At 31.2% G+C, this 22,277-nt stretch overlaps 1 protein-coding gene across 7 annotated transcripts; it reads left to right on the top strand.

The window, feature by feature from the left end:
* The first annotated feature begins 8,612 nt into the window (after positions 1-8,612).
* LOC120088502 lies at positions 8,613-18,429 on the top strand. 7 transcript variants are annotated; one of them, XM_039045853.1, is made up of 15 exons: positions 8,621-9,056; positions 9,743-9,841; positions 10,674-10,801; positions 11,323-11,476; positions 11,581-11,690; positions 12,031-12,114; positions 12,221-12,269; positions 12,384-12,475; positions 13,566-13,701; positions 14,145-14,221; positions 14,322-15,997; positions 16,451-16,576; positions 16,664-17,412; positions 17,640-18,021; positions 18,124-18,429. In XM_039045853.1, the coding sequence occupies exons 1-13, from the start codon at positions 8,997-8,999 to the stop codon at positions 17,227-17,229; spliced, it is 3,357 nt and encodes a 1,118-aa protein (XP_038901781.1). In that variant the 5' UTR covers positions 8,621-8,996; the 3' UTR covers positions 17,230-17,412; positions 17,640-18,021; positions 18,124-18,429. The 7 variants fall into 7 exon arrangements, with proteins under 7 accessions (XP_038901786.1, XP_038901781.1, XP_038901780.1 ...); XM_039045852.1 differs by having other exon boundaries at positions 18,094-18,429; XM_039045858.1 differs by having other exon boundaries at positions 8,613-8,770; positions 17,640-18,429.
* The last annotated feature ends 3,848 nt before the right edge of the window (positions 18,430-22,277 follow it).

Raw genomic sequence — 22,277 nt, 5'->3', positions numbered from 1 at the left:
TGTGGATTGATTTATAGAGAAAAAAATAAGTATTTTATATAATAACTACAGGCATTGACATTTTTTAATAAAATAAATAAGTATTAAATTAAAAAAAATAAAGTATCGAACAAATTAAACATTCATCAACACAATTGATAATAAATATAATAAAATGAGATTACAAAGAGAGAGAAAAATGGTTTGTTAGATTTTTAGATTAAGAATGAAATTAATTTTTTTATTTTAAAAAAAACTATATTTTATAAAAGATTTCTCTATAACTTCTCTCCATATCTCCCTAGCTTCTCCAAAAAAAATATTTATTTTACAAAAAAAATTTCTAAAACTTCTCTCCATATAATAAACATAAAAAAACCATTGAAGTTTGAAGTCATGCATAGGATCGATTTTGGTTTGAAGTTTTCAATTATGGCAAAATTTGTCCAAAACTCTGCCCACCAACCACGGGTCATTTCAATACTCTCTTTCTATAAATATTTCTAGATATGTTACTATGTTCTTCATTATTCTCATTATTCTCTTCATCATTCTTATTTATTTATCTAGTGTCGATTGAAGTGAGGATAGAAGAAATAATGAAATAACATCTAAAAAAAAAATTTAAGACACACTACTAACTTAGTCATAGATTACCATACGTCTCTATCGATGAAATGAGTTTATGAATTTGCAGGACTTCATCTTCATTGGTTTAATGTTTTCATTCAAAAGATTAAAATCTTTTAGTCAACACTATTTTTGAAAGGTTCCCACGATAGAGGAACTTTTTGTGGCAATAATTGGCTATGAGACTATCCATTTCTTTATTTTTATAGATAGATTATCACATTCATACATGGAAAAGTTATGTTGTTTTTATTTGGAGTTGCATGGGAAGTTTTTTTTAAAAACAAAAAGTACGTATAATCATGAAAAGGATTATATGTGAGGGCAAAATACTTAAAAAAAAAAAAAACAATGAGGGAAGTGAAAAGTTCTCCCATATAAATATAGTACAAGTATATGTATATAATTAGTATCTAAGTGAAGTATTATAAATATCATAATATATGCGTAAAGTAAATGCTCATTCTTAATATCAAAAGAGACAAGATTACACACTATTATGACCCGTTTGGTTTGTGGGAATAAAAGATGGAAATGAAAATGATATTTTATCACTAGGGTTAGCAAAAATCCTTGCCGGGTCGAGTCCCCACTCCGGTCACGGTATGACTAAGGATTATATCCCGGTTCCTGACGGGGGACGGGGCGGAGACGAGGAGGGTATCCCCGCCCCGTCCTCGTCCCCGTTTACTTTTTTAAATTTTCTAATATATATATAAACGAGGATGGGTCCTCGACGGGGAATCCCCGTCCTCGCCTTCAATTGGCGGGGATGGGGGAAATACCCCGCGGGGATGGGGATGGGGAGTCCCCCGACCTCATTGCCAACCCTATCTATCACCATGATTGGTACAAGTTTTTAACCTTGGAAATGAGAATATTTCATTCAAGGCATTTCATATTCCCATCCATGGAGGTTTTTCATAACTACCCAAATAGCTGAGTTTTCTCAATTTCTAATGGTTTTCTCCTTCTTACCTTTTATCTTCTCATTTTATTAGTTTTTCTTTTTTTGTTGATATTGGTTAATTTATTTGCAGCCAATTTAGAACGAATTCATGGTGATATGTGTGGATTTATTAACCCACTAAGTGGACAATTTATATATTTATGGTATTAATGGACACATTCAGTATATGATCACACGCGTGCTTATTATCAAGTCAAAAACTTGCATTTGCAAGATTACTTGCTCAAATAATTAGTTGGGAATATAGTTTCATGATTATACAATTGGACTATTCGTCTTGATGATGGTGGTGAATTTACTTAATGTATGTCAATTGGGATAAATGTTGAAGATCTTGTAACTCACATTTATATGCAAAATGATTTAGTAATCATTCATTATGGAATCGTGCTATTAATAGGGTGCATATCGGTGAGAAATCCAAATATTTTGCAGCTAATTTCTTCTTTTAATTTCATATTTGTTGTTTTTCTAATTTTAGTTATTTATTTTATATATTTAAATATTATATTATATTTTTTTTATATCCGTGTTCTCGTCGTGTCTCGTTTTACTAATTAATTCAACAATAAATTAATTATTAATATCGAATAATAAAGGGCATTTTTGTGAAAGTAAAAATCAAACTAAGGGTATAATTGTCCAATTTTTTATTAAGCTTGTGGTTTTTTAATATACTAGTTGGAGGACACGTGCGATACACATGACTTAAAATTTTCAATAATAAAATTTAAATTGTGATTTAATTGTTCTTTATCATAAATTTTGATTTAATATTTATCGAATGTAATTAATAAATATTTGACATGAAATAAAATGATTTAAAAATAACGTCTAATACCATGTTTCAAGTTAATTTACAAAGAATATGAGATATTTTGAATGTCATTGAAATTTTTTTTAAAAGGAAAGATCATACTTATATAATTTAATTCAAATTTTAAATAATTGACATGAAATTTAAAAGTATAAAATGAGAAAACTAAATATAGAAATAGATAGAATGAATAAAATTAAATACAAATGATGTAATTGGAGTATTAGTGATGCAACACAATAATAACTTAATTATTATTTCATAGGTTAATTCTTGATATATAATTCTGTGAAGATAGTGATATTTTTGGGGAGAAAAAAAAATGAAAGGAAAATATTTGAAATAAAAGCCATTTTTTTAATGACTCTTGTAATTTTCCGGGGAAAAAAAAAGTTAATATTTTTTTAGCGAAAATCTCGAATAATTCAATACCTATAAAACTATAAGGGCATTCAGATTTACTAATTCAATAAAAGTTAAAAAGAATTTAATGTTTCTATAAATTTATTGTTGATAGAAAAAATACATGAAATGAGTAATATATTCTAAAAAAATAAATAATTAGCTAATGACTAGCCAGTAATTATTGCTTTAAATTAGTTTTAAAATAATTTCTTTCTCTAAATGAGACAATCCTTTCTTTTAGATTTTTTTTCTAATATAAAACACAACAAATAAGCAATTATAGAAAGAGTACTTCAAAAACACAAAATATAAGTATTTTGATATCCAATCCAATTATTTTATTTAAGTAACAATATCAAACTTCAAGTTTGAACTTCATTTAAAATTTCAGTTGATGCCACCGTATTTCGTATTCGTAAGATATTTATTTTTTTAAAAAAATATTCTTTGAAAGAACAAAAAGACCACAAACATTGACAGATATGTCTTAATTTCGCATATCAAACTATATTTTATTCAATTTTAATTTATATTTATTTTACTCTATTCTTTCTTTATTTTTTAGAAAAATATTGATAATAAAGTGAATCCCCATCTAATCAATATTTGACAAATAAAATCTCTTAGGGATGTTTTTAATTTCAATGGCTAGCAATTTACACATTTTAATTTAAATGAAAAAATGGATACAACTAAAAGATCCAACAAAAAAGAAAAAACAAATTTCTCTCCCTAGATCCATACAAATCCCCTTCAATGTTTAAGTGTTTCTCTCGATAAAAATCTAAAAAAAATCAAACAAAATTGAATAAGGAAAACAAAAAACTTACCGCTCAACCAATAAGTAATGGTGGGATGATTTCACAATTGATTTGCGTGAGTAAGGAAACAAAGTGAAAATGTGAGAGTGAGTCTTCTTTCTTTCCTTCATTGTTCTCTTCGATTGAGATTGAGTTATTAATTTTCTCTCTATAAATCCATGCAAATTCAATATTTAAGTGTTCGGCTCGATAACAATCTAAAAAATTAAACAAAATTAAAATAAGAAAATTAAAAATTTACTATTCAATCAAGAAATAATAGTGAGATGACTTCACAATTCGTGTGAATCATCTTCTTTGTCTTCCTCCCTTCATTTATGAAACTGCAGTTGAGTTTCTACCGTTGCGTTTTTTTTTTTTTGCTCAAATTCACACTCATTATCCTTTGTCAATCTCGCCATCACCTTCTGTCTCCTTTGATTGGTCGTCCATAACCACAAAATATAGAAATATAGTGTAAAATGGGAAGAGTAAAATTGGAGTAAATGTAAAATTCTCCCTGGAGGGTGAGAGTTCAATGGAACGTTTGTGAATGTACATCATAACCATAACAAATACAAAAGATGAGAATTAAATCAAATCATCTAAAATTATGAAATGGTGGGAAGGTTACATTAAATCTAATTCAATTTATATATATTTTTAAAAAAAAAACATAAAATCTAAAAGTATAATGGATATATGTTGAAGAAGGAATGATGAAATGAGAATGCAAAGATTCTCCCATTTTGGCCCCTTTTAATATAGTATAGATGTAGATTATATATCATAGATGCGACAAAACTACTTAGATGCAAGTGATTACACATATTGAATTAATGTATCCGTTCCTATATGAATGTGATCCGTGTATAAAAAATATGACTATATTCAAGTTTATATGTCTGTTGATATTCTTCAATCTTCGAGACACGACTCTTCAAGTTTAGATGCCTATTGGTTGTTTTGTATAGATGATTACACATCAAATGAATGTATTCATTCGTGTATGGATGTGATCGATATAAAAGGCAACTCATTGAGTTTAACTCTTCCCTTGGAGATGTTAGAGCAATAAAAATTGTCCTTCATATTTTCACTTTACAAAATAGATTTATTACACGTGAAAGTTAATTTTGAAGTTGAATAAGTACATTTTAGGTCAACAAAATACCACAATACGAGTGTAGCTAGTGTTATAGTTTGAATCTCTGCCTCAATTACTAGTTTTTTAGTTTTTTGTTTGTTCTTATAATGAAATTTCATTATATCATAAATATTTATAAAGTATATAATGACAGGAGATATTTCAGTATATTTCATCAGCATGATTTACGTCTAGTAAATATAAATAATTTTTCAATATTTACACTAAATCTTTAAAATACAAAAGATAAAATAATAAATTATAAATTTTATAAACACGTACATCACATGTGAATCATTATTAGTTTCCAATAAATTTATACATTGTAATTAACCATTGTCTTTGTTTCCCATTTCCCTCTTTGTGAAAGATATGAGTAAAGATAAATAAATCAACAGATTTTTTGAATTAAAAATAAAATGTCAAAATAGAATAAAATTTATTTTTCTTTTCCTTCGTGTCATAATCTTAAGCACGTAAAGGCGACAATATGGGAGAATTTAGGTTCTCGTTTTATGCGCAAATATGGAAGAATAAGTAGATAAACATATAATTACAATTTTTTTAAATTTATTTTATTGCATAATTTCACATAAAAATAACATAGTTGTCAAAACCTATAAAATTCCACCATGTTTAGCTACAAGATGGATGGTTTCATTTTTTTAAAAGGTATATAAATATGAAATTTATTGATAATTTATTTTTCAGTTCCATTTAAAATTACAAACGAAAACAATTGACTCCATTTTATCTTTTTAACCACTTTTATAAATTAACTATATATAAATACAAACACAATATATACAGTGGAGGATCGAATCTCTAATCTCAATACGATAATATTGATAATTCACCTTATAAAATTATGTTTTGAATATTATCAACTATGTTAGACGTATTTCATATTCATTATAAATTAACTAAATAAGAGATATATAGTTTTAGTCATTATGTTTTTCATTACTTTTAAATTTTATGTGATGTTTTTCATTACTTTTAAACTTTATGTGAAATATTTACCTTTCAAATTTAATTAAAAGCATATTTGTTTACAGATTTATGTTCTATACATGTTTAAAAAATGCACACGTCCTCTAATTATATAATTTAAACGTAAACAAAGGTTTATTTATAAACATTATTTTAGTTAATTTAACTATTTTTAAAAACAGTTAAATATTAAGTTATAAAAAATACCATTGACTTTGTACCGTAAAAAATAACCACAAACTTTCAGACATTTTCAATAATACTCTTAAGAAAAAATAACACGATGTACTAATACTTTGTTTAAATTTTCAAAAGTCTGAAAATTTTCAAAAATACCTTGCAGACAGAAATTGTCAATACCTTATTCTAAAATTACCCCTAACTTTCTAAAGTTTGATCAATCTTCTACAAAAAAAAAAAAAAATAAATAAAAAAATAATAATAAATGCTCCTACCATTAGCATAATCAACTTTTTGAAGATACAATAACTCAATAACCCGAATAACTCGGACCACCTGACCCGTATTGTACGTGTTGGGTTGGCGTGGATTAAAATTTTCTATTTTGTCGAATCGGGTTGACTCCTAGGTTGAATAAAAAAAATTCGAGTTGACTCAATCAAATCCGAATTACTAGGATTGATGAATTTGTGGATTTTTAATATTTTCTTTTATGAATGATTGTTTTTGTTTAAAGATTGAAATAGATATCATGAATATTTGGTATTTAACATTTGGAATTTATGAAATTTTAGTTATAAACACATGTTGGCAATAAATTTAAGTATTTTGACTTAATAAAAAGTAATAATAATAACTTGACAACCCAACCGAACCCGAATTTTTAAAGGTTACGTTGGATTGGAGATCATGTTTGGGTCTTTTGGGTCGTGGGTTAATTAACCTGAATTTTTGGGTTGGTCCAAGAAAACATCATAAGTCAACCAAATGCAACCCATGTATACCCTTGGAAAATAACCAATTTTAAAACAACTTACATAAATATTCTATATTTTCCCCATATACACATTCTATTTTTTCCTCTATTTGTCCCATTCATACACCAAAATCATCAGCAACCAAATGCAAACCAAAGCCTCAAGTTAAAATATAAAAAACCCACAAAATCTCGCCAAAAAAAAAAAAACCTCCCTTCAAAAAACTCATCAAACTGATTAAGAGCCAGATACAAAAACTATAAGGACGGATAAAGGAATATCATATTCAATCATGATGAATCTTCCTAACTAATCACAACACATGGAGTAATTTGAAATGTGAAAATGATCCAATCAACAAAGTCTTCAATGTATCTCTTTATTCTCAATGTGCCTCTCTTTTCTTATTAAACTTAAACGATATATTTACGCACACATAATTACCAACATACAACCTTGATAAACACATTGAAATTCTAATGTCTTTTGGTGGTTCCATTATCATCTTTCTGCTTGCTCTAATATATACACCTTACTTGAAGGGGGACAACTTTTTTTCCTCTAATGATAAACGAATAATAATTAATATGAAACAATATAATTAGAAATAAGGAGATAATAGAGGATGGAAGAGACGAATAAATAGAGTAAGAAGGGAATTAAATAGGAGAGGAGAACAAAAAAAAAAAAAAAGAGAAATAAATATTTATTAGGCCATGGATCGAAGCATGAAATAAAGATGAAATGGATACGAGGTGATAGGGTATAGATAAATAGTAAGAATATTTTTTTAATTTTTTTAAAATGTTAAGAATACTAATACCTTGAAAGTTTAATATTTTTTTCAATTAATGATTTTTGTTCGTACACTAATAATAATAGTATTTTTTTTATAAAAAAAGTTTAAAGAAAAATTTGAAACTTTCCTCCAAAATTAGAAAGTATTATATAAGTGTATGGACATTTTTTAAATTTTTAGTATTTCAAGGGTATTTTGATTCGAACTACAAGGATATATATGTTGCCAAAATTACATATTTTATATCTTCTCCAAAAGGAAAAAAACATATATAAAATAAATGTATTATTATTAACCAATCAAGTTAATAAAATAAAATATATTTAAGTGTCCAACTACTTTTACAATTTTCACGTACAAATGATTGTTTTAATTGTTTTAAAATACCGCATAGGTATGAGATATCATCTTTTGTATCTTAATTCCATTTGCCGTTTCTAATTCACATCTCCAAAATTTCAATATAGTTTATATTTATTTATCGAGTAGAATGGGGTATTTGGATTTATCTCATCTTTTGCATCTTAATCGCATTTGATTCCAATTCACATCTCCAGAATTTTAATATAATTTATATTTATTTATGGAGTACCATGAGACATTTTTGGATTGTTTTTTAGTATAATGTGGAGCATTTGGATTTGAACTTAAATGAATACATCTAATAAGACATGTTTCATAATGAATTATTTTTATTATTTTTAAAAAAGAACATCGAAACATATCTAAACATCAATTTTAATGATATAAATTTGTTTATTTAAAAATATATAAATTTATTAAATTAACTTTAAATGTCGAAAGACATTTAGAACCTAAAATAGCGATTAACAATTTTAAAATATAATTATTTTTTTAAGAAGCATCCAAATCTACATCATCCACCCCCATCCATTTTAAATTCAACTTTGAAAAACAATTTATGACAAAAGCCAAAAAAAAAAAAAAAAAAAAAAAAAAAAAAAAAAAAGAGAGAGAGAAATATTGCATGAACAAAACAATTGCTCAATGGCCGGAAAAAGTAAACCACAGCGGCGGTGCGGGTGGAGCAGAGCCAATTTTGTAATTAGGGCAACGTTGAAGGGTATTATTAGAAAATAAATAATATTAATTTGACAGCGACGCAGAGTGAAGACAGCGGCCAAAAAAGCCATCCAAAGCCAAGAGCTTCTCTCTCCTTAAAGGGTCCTCTTATTGTTCTTCTCTCTCTGTTCGCGTCTTCGTTATCGTGCGCTTCTCGGACAATCTCAACCTCACAGATTCATTGCCTGCCTATTGTCGATCTCTCAACTGTATGACCGCCAGCACTAATCTGAAGCCATAATTCTGCAATCCGATCTTTCTCTTTTGTTCAATCTCTACTTTTGTGGTTTCAATCTTCAAGATCCCTAAATTTATTCGTCGTTTCATTCTGAAATTGCAACAGCATATTTATTTCGTTTTCATCTAATTTACGGCGACTTTTGTTCTTTGATTCTCATACAATATGTATATACGCTTTGATTCTCGATTTGTTGCATGTTAATGAATTTAATTAGGTCTTCGATTCATCTTTTTCCCCCCCTTCGCGATTACTTGGTGAGTCCTGGATATTTTTTGTTTATATATATATTTTTTTGATAGTATTTCGATCTAGAATTCTGGTATGTATAGTTTGTATGTCCTCTTCGTTGAAAATGTTCTTCTAGCTGCAGCATAGTCGATTGCCATCAGGTTTCATCCATATGTTGTGCTGGTTTCGGTCAATGGACGGGTTTGGGGGTTCATTTTATTTGTTTAAAATTATTCATCGCGTTTAGTGATGAAAGTGTTGGCATTAGATGTGCGGTGTGGCCGTGAGTATTTTGTTGGAAGATAATTGCATGTCTAATCAAATGAATCAGCGAGCCCTGGCATCAGTTTCGTCTTATTATTTTTTGTTACTTGTTCTGATGGTTTAGAAGAAGAGGATATAGAAGGGAAGCGGTCGTTGGATGTCTGTGTTATGATTTTCTTGTTCCTGTCGAATGTTAATTATCGTAAACTGAACCTACTCTTACAAATAATAAAATGAGGAATAAAGAGCACCGTTTCGTTTTCATAACCGACTTTTAGATTGGAAAGTAATTGGAAGTTATGTATTGTGCACCATTCAACATCAGGAATTGTTAGACAACTGCTTTCTCCCTAGTTTCTATATGCACTGGATAGGCTTTTGTTCCATTCGCTGGTAGCCTTTCCGCCGTTGCTTTTTATAATTATATTTCCTTTGTTTTCGTTCTTAGACAACCATGAGTGACGGAGGAGAAAAAACTTGTCCACTCTGCGCGGAAGAGATGGATCCAACTGATCAGCAATTGAAGCCATGCAAATGTGGATATGAGGTCTGATATATATCATTAATATAGACCAACAATTCTAGATGTGATCTAAGCTCTAGAAGAAATATACTAGATTTGGGATCTGATCAGGACTTAAAGTATGATGAAGCCAAGTGTTGTCAATTAATTTAAGAGCTTTTAGCATTTGACACTAGCACCTATAATTTCCTTCTTGTCTTCTTTCTTTTATGTTTGAAGTCTAAAGTCAGGCGCAAAATTTTGTAATCTTAACTTTCACTTTATGGGTTGGTGGTAGCTTTCTTATTAAAATGAAAAAAAAAGAAAACTATGATGGTCGACAGGTTTCGGAAAATACTGCTATAATTATTTGTTTGGGACCGTATTCCTATTTTTTTGGGGACTTCTGGATTTTATGAGTTGATTTTAGTTTTAATTTGACTTTTGACAATTTTTTTTGGTGTTTTAAAAGTTAAAACGGCTTTCATGTTTATATAGAACTGCTATCAACCAACCTCATGGAATCGTTTGCAATTTTCATGAATCTTTTTTATTTTTATTTTATTTTTTATTGAATACTTGTGTTTCATGCTTTAGATGTTGAGTTAGATCTTTCATTTTTTGAGAATTAGGACACTCTGATGTTATATTTTAGTTTTTGAAATTTCATACATCAATGAGATTTGTTTCTTATAAAAAGAATATATTATTAAATCCAACATCTTTTTCAAACCAATCCAAGAAATAAAATAAAATATTAATTTCCACAAGTTCTAATTATGTTACTGGAGCTTTCAGTAGTTAATTATAGATATAGTGCGATCATTTTAATTTAAGAGTAGAATTGAATATTAAATTGTGGCCACACCACTGGCAGATTTGTGTTTGGTGCTGGCATCATATTATGGAGATGGCTGAGAAGGATGGCACTGAGGGTCGATGTCCTGCATGCCGTGCTATATATGACAAGGAAAAAATTGTAGGCACGGCATCGAGCTGTGGAAGGTCATATTTTCTTTAGTTTGTTTTTCTATCTATCTACTTCTATTAACTTTGGGCTTCTTACAATATCTATCCTATTTCATTAACTTGAGGCTTCTTACAAAGTCCTATCCTTTGGGAGATTTCTTATCTATTTTTACCCTCTTCTTTATGGTCCCTGATTATCGATGAAGTTTCCTATCAGTAATAATGTAACAAATCAGAATTCAGAAGTGTTTGGCAAGTGTTTGATAGTCTTGTAATTGTTATCTTGTTATTAACACAATCGATTTTTTTCCCCTGTAAGGTCTGATATAAGATTTTTCGGGCTTAGTTTTATGTTTTTTCTTAATATTTTGTATTTGTTTGTAACTTCTTTTGTTTCTCTTTCAAAGCCGAGTGTTAGAATGTTAAGTCCCATCAATAAGTGATGTGGTTGTCTGATATGTGTCTGGACTAAATGCAAATATTTTCCATTACTTTGTCGTTGCCAATTTAGTTTGCAATGATTAGATAGATTTTTCATTGATAATTATTCCTTGCAGATTGGTTGCTGAAATCAGCGTGGAAAAAAAGGTGAAGTCACAAAAAGCAAAGGCCAAATCATCTGAAGGACGAAAGCAGCTTAGCAGTGTACGCGTGATTCAACGGAATCTTGTATATATTGTTGGGCTGCCTCTTAATCTGGCAGATGAAGATGTATATTCTGCTTCTCTGTTCCCCAAACTGTTGGTTCTTAAATAGATCTGTTTACTTTTGGTTCTGATGGGAGTAATGGTGCCCTCTTATCATTCCTTGTGCAGCTTCTTCAGCGTAGAGAATATTTTGGTCAGTATGGGAAAGTTCTAAAAGTGTCTATGTCCCGTACAGCAACTGGAGTCATTCAACAATTTCCAAATAATACGTGTAGTGTGTAAGTTCAAATGTTCCTATGGCAATGTCTCAACCTATTTTTTCCCCCTTAAAACACCGTCTTATTATTTTCATAGGTTATTTAACTTTCCTATATTTCATTACATGATAAGTTCCCTCTTTGGGACATCTTCTTCATATGGTATCTAAACGAAGGCTGGATAGTTTAGTTTGAATTGGGGCATCGACATAATCCTTATTCTGCACTCTACTTAGATAGGTGTATCACGCATGTATTAAAAAATATTTATATCACGTATGCATTCAGAAATATTTATTTATGTGTTATGTCTTCATTTAAATGGAAAAAAATTTATTTGCTTGTAACTTATTTGGGTTAGATATATTACATACTCAAAAGAGGAGGAAGCTGTTCGATGCATCCAAAATGTACATCAGTTTGTCTTGGAGGGCAAACCATTAAGGTTAGTGCATATATGAGTTGTAAATTCTAGAATACATTTTGAATATTCTAAGTAATGGATTGGCGAAAATTTTGTAATTTGCTTTCACTGGGTGTCTCAATATTAGGGCATGCTTTGGAACGACAAAATATTGTCATGCTTGGTTAAGGAATGTGGTATGCATTTTATAATTTGTTTCCCTTGTTTTTGACTTTTGTAGTTTTACCGACTGACAATTTCATAACTTTTACATCTGCTTTGGATCATAATGTTATCAACTAATGTTTCAGCCTTGCACCAACCCCGATTGTTTGTATTTACATGAGGTTGGTTCTCAGGAAGATAGTTTCACAAAAGATGAAATCATTTCAGCATACACAAGGTGTGGCAATCATTTTGTATTTAAAATTGCTGTTGTGCTTTTGGTGCTGGATTTCTCAGTTCTTTTGTTTAGTTTTAGTGTTTTTTTTTTTTTTTTGAGATTGAGATTCATTGCTTGATTATTTATTTATCGTTTTATTCAAAGAGCTAATTGATGTTTGCCCCTATGAGCTATCCTGGAGGCCGTTGAAAGAGAAATGATATTTGACTACATTGTTGTGTGGAATAACATAACAATGGTTTGCCCTAAATTTATTTCATAGGTTTGTACTTCTTTCTACATGCATAGGACACTAATTCAATGGTAGATTATAAGATTTCTACCTCGATTTTGGAGACAAATGAAGTCATCAATCAAGCCCAAAGATAATAGGCAATGGATGCAATACATACACCTATATCTGCCTCTGCCTTTCCACAACCTAGTTTGGACTATCAATGCAATAGATATCCCTATATTCACCTATAATTATTTCCCATGATTGTCTCGCATGACTAGAGCAATGAGCTTGTAGTTGCAATGGTAATTTAACTAACAATGATAATTGATGAGTTGAAAAGCTTCATTTCTGTAGTTCTATGACCTGGCAACTTGTTTTATGCTTCTATGCATTTACTAAGTGGAGTAATAAACGTTCTACATCACCAAATAACCCAACGTACTTCATTATTGTATCAGTTCCTCATTCATCTTCTTACTTTTCCAGCATCTATCAACTTCTATTATTGTAAAGGAGATGTCATCCTTGGAGGAAGTCCAACAAACATCATACCCCAAAAGCATTTTAACCCACAGCTTCTTGCAAGTTGTGAACAATCGGGATAATATATGATTCAGTGTCACTTCATGGACATGCTAATTGGACTAGTAATCAATCTTTCCAATCCAAAATCTAAAGAGCATTTGATTCTAATAAACCACACCTAAAACAAGGATAAAAACCATTGCATGATTAGATAAGTAAGTATTACCATGATTGTTTTTGTTGATACTGTTATCACTGTTTTGGATGACTTTCTTGCTATTTGCCTGCTTGGAGACTTCATGTTTTTGGTTGGATGATTAATTAACTTACATAGTTGTATTAAAGGAGTAGAGTGCAACAAATTACCGGTGCCTCAAACAATCTTCAACGGCGTTCAGGGAATGTGTTGCCACCACCAATGGATGATTTCTGTAATAACAGTTCTGCAAATGGAAAACCCATTGTTAAGAACACTTCAAGTGTAAGACTTCCTAAACTCCTATAGCTAAAAGAAAACACTTGGTGTTTCTTTCATATATTATATGCAGAAATAACTTGTTTTGTCAGTTAGATATCAGTTTATGTAAACCTCTAAATATCTGTTTGATGATTTATGTTGTGTTAACTATGATTGACACCTCTTAAAGTGCATTGGAAGCTAATAGTTGAACTTGTTAGAACTCTTCAATCTAGGGAATATTCTTGGGGTGTCAATCTATGGCATACTATTGTGGCAAGGAATATATGTAATCTTGATTCTTCTTCAGAGGAAATGTTTTAAATACTCTTTTCTATGCCTGTTATGTTTTCGTGCATTTCTCTTTTTATTAATCAAAAGTGATTCACTGGTGATGTCTACTTTTATCCTATTCATTAGAGTTGAAGGTTTCTATGCTTATATGCTTGATTAATTTTGTTAACCAGAATACTGTTAGCATTAGAGGTTCTCCGCCAAATGGAAGCTCAGATAAGACAATTGCTCTCCCTGCAGCTGCCTCATGGTACGTGGATGTTTATCTTTGCACATGTTTTAAAGTTCTCAACTTTGTTTAAGCGGGTCATCAAACACCACATTATTTATTTATATATTTTCCATGGCAGGGGAACTCGAGGCTCAAATTTTCAAGCACCAGCTACAAGTTTACCCAGTCCAAATGGGCCTCCCAAAAAGTCTGATGCTGCTAATAGCATATTATCATTTCCCCCTGCAGTTGCAGGTATTTCTTCGGCTCCTACAGTACATAGTGAAGCAGGAAAGAGACCTGCATTCAATGAGAGTTACACTTCTAATAATGCCAAAGGTCATCAAGAATCCTTAAAATCTTTGAAACCTCCTGTTAGCATGGATTGTCAATCTTTTTCAACAGACAGACATGATTCACCAGAGGAGATGCCTTCTTCGGTATCTTTGAGTTGTTCAGTGGTTGGTATGCCAACCACAAAGGACAATCAGAAAACAATGGCTATGTCACCGAACATTTCTACTTCTACTCTCCATATTGAGGATTCTTGCAGTTGTCCTGAAGCAGGAGCTATTTCTTCTGACGGGCTAATACAAAATCTGAGCTCTGATATGTCAACAGTTAGCATTGATAGAGATGATATAGATGATCAATCTGATCTAAGGCCAAATACTTTAGTCTCTGATCATGATTTGATTAAAGCTTCCAGGGATCACAACTTACAAGAGCAATTTTCCGGGCAGTCTATAGTTGCCCCTTTAGCTTCTACAGATGTTTGGAAAGGCGATGATGTGGTTAATTGCATGTCTTTTTCAAGAGAAGAGCATGATTGGAGATCGGACTTCCAGAGAGAGGTAATAAATGCTACTGAGTTGGAAGAGGATGTGATATCTTTTAATAGTCAGAGGCTCAAGGATCCAGAGATTATGAGCCCTTCAACTCGGCTGCCTGGCTGGGCATCTACGTTTCATGCCCTGAATGGCTCTACCTCTCATCCATTGTGGCCAGATGCTGTCAATGGGGCGGCGACCAGTTTGGCTACTGATTTGTCGTTTGTTGATAAACAATTCAATGATAATTCATCTCTAAACTCATCTAGCATCCCGCCTGCATTTAGCAGTCAGCTTGAGAATGGAGTCAATACTTCTGGGCAGTCTTTGCATACTTTAAGACATATAGTGGCCAATGATCCTGCTAATTTAAATGCAGATTCACTTTTTGTTGATAAACAATTCAATGATAGTTCACATTTCCATGCATCTAACATTTCAACTGCTATCAATAGCAACATGGAGAATGTGATTAGCTCTTCTGCTGCTACTGATATACCCCATGGAAATTCATTTTTACTTCATAATGAAGGAAGAGGAAGGCATGTGGGCAGGTTATCTGGTGACTCACTGAATGCCAATAGCAATGGTTTTGTAGATAATGGTGAAAATAGCATAATCTCAAATATATTGTCAATGGACTTCAATATGTGGGACAACACAATAACATCCCAGAGTTTGGCAAAGCTTTTGGGTGAAACTGACAAACAACCACCAAGTTCCAGGAAGGTGCAAAGCAACAATCAGTCCAGGTTCTCCTTTGCAAGGCAGGAAGATTCTAAAGGTCAAGATTTTAGGATACAACCTTCTCTTGATATAATTGGACAAATGCAGAGAAATCAGTCTTTGAGGCGTGATTTCTCGGAAAATGGAAATGTGCATTTGGACAAGTTTCACAATAGTGGTGGCTTCTATTCAAATAATTATGATGGATCAGTAAATCATTCAAGCAATCAATCCCTTAATTCTTCAAATAAGCTCTCCGGTGAGTGCTAATATACATATACATATACATATATATATATATTTTATTTTATTTTATAAATTTTGAGATATTCTTACATCTCTGTGTTTGAGATTTTCATATTTAATCGTGGTCTATTTGTTAGATTGTTTTCGAACGGTTTTATTTCCCATCAACTTTGGAAATCTTCTCCATGTATTTTTCTTGCATGTTACGGGTAGTGTTGGTGGAAATAGTCTCTTAGTGCCCTTTCATAGGATTCAGAACACCAGATCTCAATATCTTCAGTTTTTAATTTTTTTCTTTGAACAGATGGTTCTAAAGTAAACTAGAGTCTATCTTGCTTCTTTTGATTAATTCATTTATATTATGGGAGTTGAAGTAGTGTTCCCAAACTTATTCTGGACGTGCACTCTGAAGTTCTCTTTTGGAATAAGTTGTTTTACGTGTTTTGATTAAGAAACCTTCTTACAGACTCTTTTACTGCAGTTTCGAGAGCTCAAATCTCGGCTCCACCTGGCTTTTCTGTTCCAAGTCGGGTGCCACCTCCCGGATTCTCTTCCCATGACAGAGTAGATCAAGTTTCTGATTCCCTCTCTGGTTTGTGTTTTCCTATGCTTAGTAAAGTTTATCTTAAGAAATTTTGTACCTTTGTTCTCCATGTTAAACTCTTGGCTCTTTATTCAGGAAATCATCTGCTAGAAGCTTCTTCCTTATTGAGAAATTCATATCAGCCAAATCAAACTGGAAATAATATTAGCACTGGTGATATTGAGTTTATGGATCCTGCTATTTTGGCAGTCGGTAAAGGGAGGCGTCAGATAGGTCTTAACAATACTGGTCTAGACATTAGGACACCGTTTTCTCCTTCATTAGGTACCTTTGATAATGAAGCAAGTCTTCAGTTACTGATGCAAAGATCTCTGAACCCCCAGCAGAGATACTCTGATGTCGGTGATGGGTTCTCTCATCTTGGGGATTCCTATGGCATTTCTTCAAGGCTTGTGGACCAATCACAGGTTAACAATCTTTCTAATTTTGCACAACTGTCTCTCCAACATTCTAGAAATGGGCTTATGTCACATGGCCACTGGGATGGTTGGAATGAGGTTCAAGGCGGAACCAATATTGGTGTGGCAGATATATTGAGAAATGACAGGCTTGGATATAACAAATATTATTCTGGGTATGAAGACTCCAAGTTTCGCATGCCCACCTCTAGTGATCTATATAACAGGACCTTTGGGATGTGATATTTGTGAATGAAATGATGTGAGCACCTAGATTGGTGGCAGCGTTTGAGCAAAAGACTAGGATTTACCTTGTGAGGTCTGTGGACGTGTAGCCATGATGTCGTGAGAGATTCATAAAACCGGCCTTGATGGCAGCCTGATGAAGATTTGTGCCCTGATGGAATCGGATCATGTTACCATCAGGTAAGGATATTGTCATTATATTTTCCATTTGATAGTTACCCCTCTTAACATATTTTCTTAATTGTTTAATGGATATTTAGATCTAATAATTTCTTTTATCATTTTCCACTTTTTGTTGATAAAGTGTATTGATTGGAGCTAACCTTGAAATCATTCTTCTATTTCTTGTGATTGGCTTGCTGCTCACTGACTATTGTTGTTCTACTTGTCGCATTTGTGTCTTGTAGGTGTGATATAAGCTCACGTGATTGTTTCGCAGAAAGTTGTATATTGGCAACGATTATTTGACAGGAAGTTGTAAATGTCTGTCAATCTGGTAGGGGCGACCCTCCCCTCCAGCTGTTGAATATTTTGTTCCTTGCTAACAGCGAAGAGAGAAAGAATCTACCTACCTTTTTGGCTCTCAAAACCTTAAAGTTGAGATTCTGAGTTCCTGACTTCACAAAGGCTATATGCGAATCATCAATTTGACTATACTTTGATATTTTTTTACAACTGTTTTACTTAGTTCCTTAGAATTATAGATATATAGTTCAAAGATCCAGAGCTTCCTGCCGTTTGAGATCGGATAGATTGATGATAGATTGATGGAGTTCCTGACCTCACAAGGTAATAACCCATTCTTCCTTCGAGTTATTATTATTACAATTACAAGGAGGTTGAGATTTGGATCGTTTGCAGTTACGTAATTCTTGCCATGTCGCGTGGCAGAATAAACTTGATGGTGACTTCACTGGGGAAGCACACATATCAAATCTTGCCTCTTTAGTTACCCATCAAATTGGGTATCCCCCTCCCCCAAGTAATTCGTACCCACTGTTGAAAGTGGGATCGCAAATGAATATACTGGTTTCGCCGTATTCTGGACGATACTGTGACCTATGAATTTGTATTGTTGTAGGATTGATTTCTTTTTTATTTCTGGAGAAACTGAACAATTTTCCTACTAGAGTTGGAATTTTGATTCAGTGGGATGTTGAGTTGCATGGGTCGTTTAATGAAAAGAAATTTGGTCCTTTTCGCGTTGGTTGGTAGAAGTGTTCTTTTACACCAGGTTGGATCAGGTGATGGCATTGAGCTAGGCATTAAAATGATGCAATTTCACCACGTTTGTTACCGCATTTTTTGAGACCACTTGTCTTTTTAAAACAATGGAGATTTCAAATATCAAGCATAATTTTAGAAATTTCTACGTAGGCAATTGATTTCAATCATTCATTTGAAGCCATCAAGAAAACTGTGTAGAGAATGAAAATAGTATAGTTTTCTACAATACGGTAATTTGAGACCAAAATATTGCATTTAAACTAAATTAAATTCAATTGTTCTTTCGAAGCATTTAATTAGTCTATTTATCCCATTTTTTACATCTTCCCAGTAGAAATTTTTGATAAAAAAACTTTGTTCTTAAACTAATCATTCGATTACATTTGACTGGGTTATGGGTGATTTTTCTTTTACAAGAAACTACAGATAGATGAATACTGTATTATTATATCCCTTCTACTAAATTGAAATACTATATAGATGGAGAACCATATTGGAAATTAGGTTTGTGGGCTTTGGAAAGGGAGTAACTGTACTAGGTCATTTATAGGCGAGCAACCTCCTTGGACTTGGAAAGGAACATACCTCTCAAATGTTATTCAGTATCATCATATTACACTCCAGGTTTTCTAAAAAATACATTTTCGATCATTGAAGTTTAGTTTAAGCAGTATTTGAATCTTTAGAGTTTTCAAATTCAACAATTATCCCGAGTTTTGCTTTTGATAGCATCTTGGATCTCTCTATTAATTTTTCTATTAGTTCAGAGACAAAAATGGTTGAATTTATCCAAATGTCACCTAATAAAATGTATTCTTTCCCCAATAATATAATAAAAAGAAAAGAATAGAGAAACGAAAAGGTTTTATGCAAGGATGGCAACAATAGTACCCCCATTGGCCATAATATTATTATTTTGAGCTAATGATAACTTGGCCCACAAAGACGAAGTTGGTCTCCTTAAATGAGGTCATTGTCACTTGCCATTCACAAATCCAACCATATCCTGTAACACACATAGCCCAATCGGGGAGGTTTGATTTGGGAATTTCTGTGGCTACCAATTGCAACACCAATGTACTCTCTCCGACCCTTTTTCTTTATTTTATTCTAAAATTTAAAACTCTTTTCAATTGCAACTCTCACCCTCTTATCTTCATTTATTACAATAATGACAATAATTTTGGCCCCACATAATATTTTACAACATCTCCTCCTTACCAATTGGGCTGTCCTTTTCTACTCCACAAGTTATATATATTTAAAATTTGAAGAAACCAACCAAAACTTGATTTTTTTTAAAGGGCAATTATTAGGTTTAATTTATACATGCAATCTTCACTTTATCACACAACAACATAGAAAGAAAAAAAAAATAAATATTTACAAAATTAAATTTACTTGTCATATGACAAATTTTAATCCAGTTAACACATATATTTTTCTTTTCTATTAGAAAAATATTTATAACGAGACCCCACTTAGTGCTAAAAACCTAACCAGTCCCATTGCAGTTTAGTGGGACCCACTGATGGGCTAAAGGGAGCAAAGGGCCAAACAAATCCAAATGGGCTTGGGCCCACCACGTGCTACAAGGCCCACTTATAGGATCTATTGTGGTATAGCTGGCCGTCAAAATCATTATGTGAGAGAGAAAAAAAGGTGAGGATTTCATTCAACCTATTGTTAAAAGGAGTAAAGTTTGAGGATTCAAAACCTTAATGCCTCGTAGAGAAGGAAAAAAAAAAAAAAAAGGAAGAAAAATAAATAATACAAAAAGCACTGAAACCTTAATAGTAGAAAAAGATATCATTAAAAAATGATGGATGCGTTTTCTACAATAATAATCTGTTCCCTCAATTTAAAATTACATTTTTGAAGAAAATGGGTAATCAAAATAAAGCATACCTAAGCTACACGGTTTTATTGTGGACCCTACATTTTTCTGATTTTTCCAGTTCGTCCTCATTTTTTTTTATTTGCATAACCACCTCCAACTTTTGTATAAATTCTTTTCTAGATTATCTTGTTTTTTTAGTATATAGAATGAGGAATTGAATCTCCGACCTTTTGGAACGAATGTCATGTAAATACCAACAAGTCAAACTCACTTAGGTAAAAATCAAGGATTTAAATTGATTCAATTATTAGTTTATAGTTTTAATTCATACAACCAAAAAATTAACTATAAATAATTAAAATAGTATTTTAAGTTTATCCGAATTCTTGACTTTGTTTAGAAATGGTCCAACTAACATTAGTGATTAGGTGCATGATTGGAATTCTTACCTCTTAAGATTAGAAATTTTATTTGTTTCATTCTCAAATGATTGGAGGAAATGTTGCATTGTTTTTCTTTTCATTTATATTTAAAACATCACAAAACAAGAATTTGAAAAAAATAAATATATTTACATAACAATATATGAGGAAAAGAATTCTCTTAGTTTCTTTTAAATTTATTTTTAATAACATTTATATCCAAAAATTTAGGCAATCATACCATTGGTTCCTTTACTTTTCTAAGAACTATATAATATTATGAGTAGTGGCGGATAAAAAAGATTTTATATGGGGCACTATGTAATAATAATAATAATAAATTATAAAGAAAAATGTGAAAAAAATATTCATAATTTCGTAAATTAACTAATTTGATACATCTATGAATTTTCATGTTTTGAAAATTGATTCATGGTAACTTTATTATCTAACTTATCTAATAAAATTTTCTCAATATATGCTATAAAACAATCATTCATTAATTGAGTCTTTTCGATTTTATGGATAAATTTTAATTTATGTATAATTAATTTAGAAATTTTGGTTCTTAGGTCAGGTTTCGCAGGTAATTCTCTTAAATTGACTTTTGTATAAGATCTACTGGAATCAAATATATATATCCATTTTGATTTAGAGATTTAGAGTTAACTCTACAAAGGTATTAATAATAAAAGTATTAAGATTTATTACATATATTTAAAAGTATATAAAAAACTAAAAAGATTGAGAAAAATTTGAAACTTAACCATGAATTGTATGATATGTATATCTTGACGAGTGACAAAAGAAATTATTTTGTAATTTTAACTCTAATATATATATATATATAATTTGAGAGGGCACGTGCCCGACCCCTACGTAGATTCACTGTGTGATTACGAAAAGAGTTTCTTAGTTTATTTATTTATTTTAATAATATTTAGGCAATCGTATCACTTTTTCATTTAACCCCCTTTCTAATCATTTTGTTTGTCTTGAAAATTAAGATTGTTTCTCACTTTGTTTGTCTTGAAAATTAGGATTGTTTTTCACATTTTTTTTACGTATATTTAAATTTTAAGCCAACTTCGAAGAATAAAATCAAATTTAGTTTTGTATTTTGAAATATTTGCAAAAACAGAAGCAAGAAAAATATAAATAGAAGCGTCAAAGTGAGCAATGCTCGATTGACATAGAAGTGTGTTAGTGACTATGCAAGGTTTGTAGTTCAAATCTCCCGACACCCTTTATACTTAAATATAAGAGCAATTATCAAACTAAAATTTTATATCCGCCAACATCTATATGAATGTGCGACGTGTCAACTTTTGATATTGTCTTTTCTCGCTTCCCACTCAAAAGAGATTCTAAGAGGATTCACATCTATTGAATATATTTTATCTATTGAGTCCTACTCCTACATCACTTTAAAGCTTCACGACGTGGATAAATATCTTTGACATTTAGTAATTGAATCTTCCTACATTAAAGATTCTCCCGCCCAAAAGGATTCTTAAAAAGATATATATATAAAGAAATGAAAAGAAATATTAGAG

Source organism: Benincasa hispida, chromosome 10 (assembly GCF_009727055.1).
Source record: "Benincasa hispida cultivar B227 chromosome 10, ASM972705v1, whole genome shotgun sequence".
Taxonomy (NCBI): domain Eukaryota; kingdom Viridiplantae; phylum Streptophyta; class Magnoliopsida; order Cucurbitales; family Cucurbitaceae; genus Benincasa; species Benincasa hispida.
The sequence above is the reverse complement of the archived record's forward strand: the minus strand, read 5'-3'. Positions and strand labels throughout refer to the sequence as shown.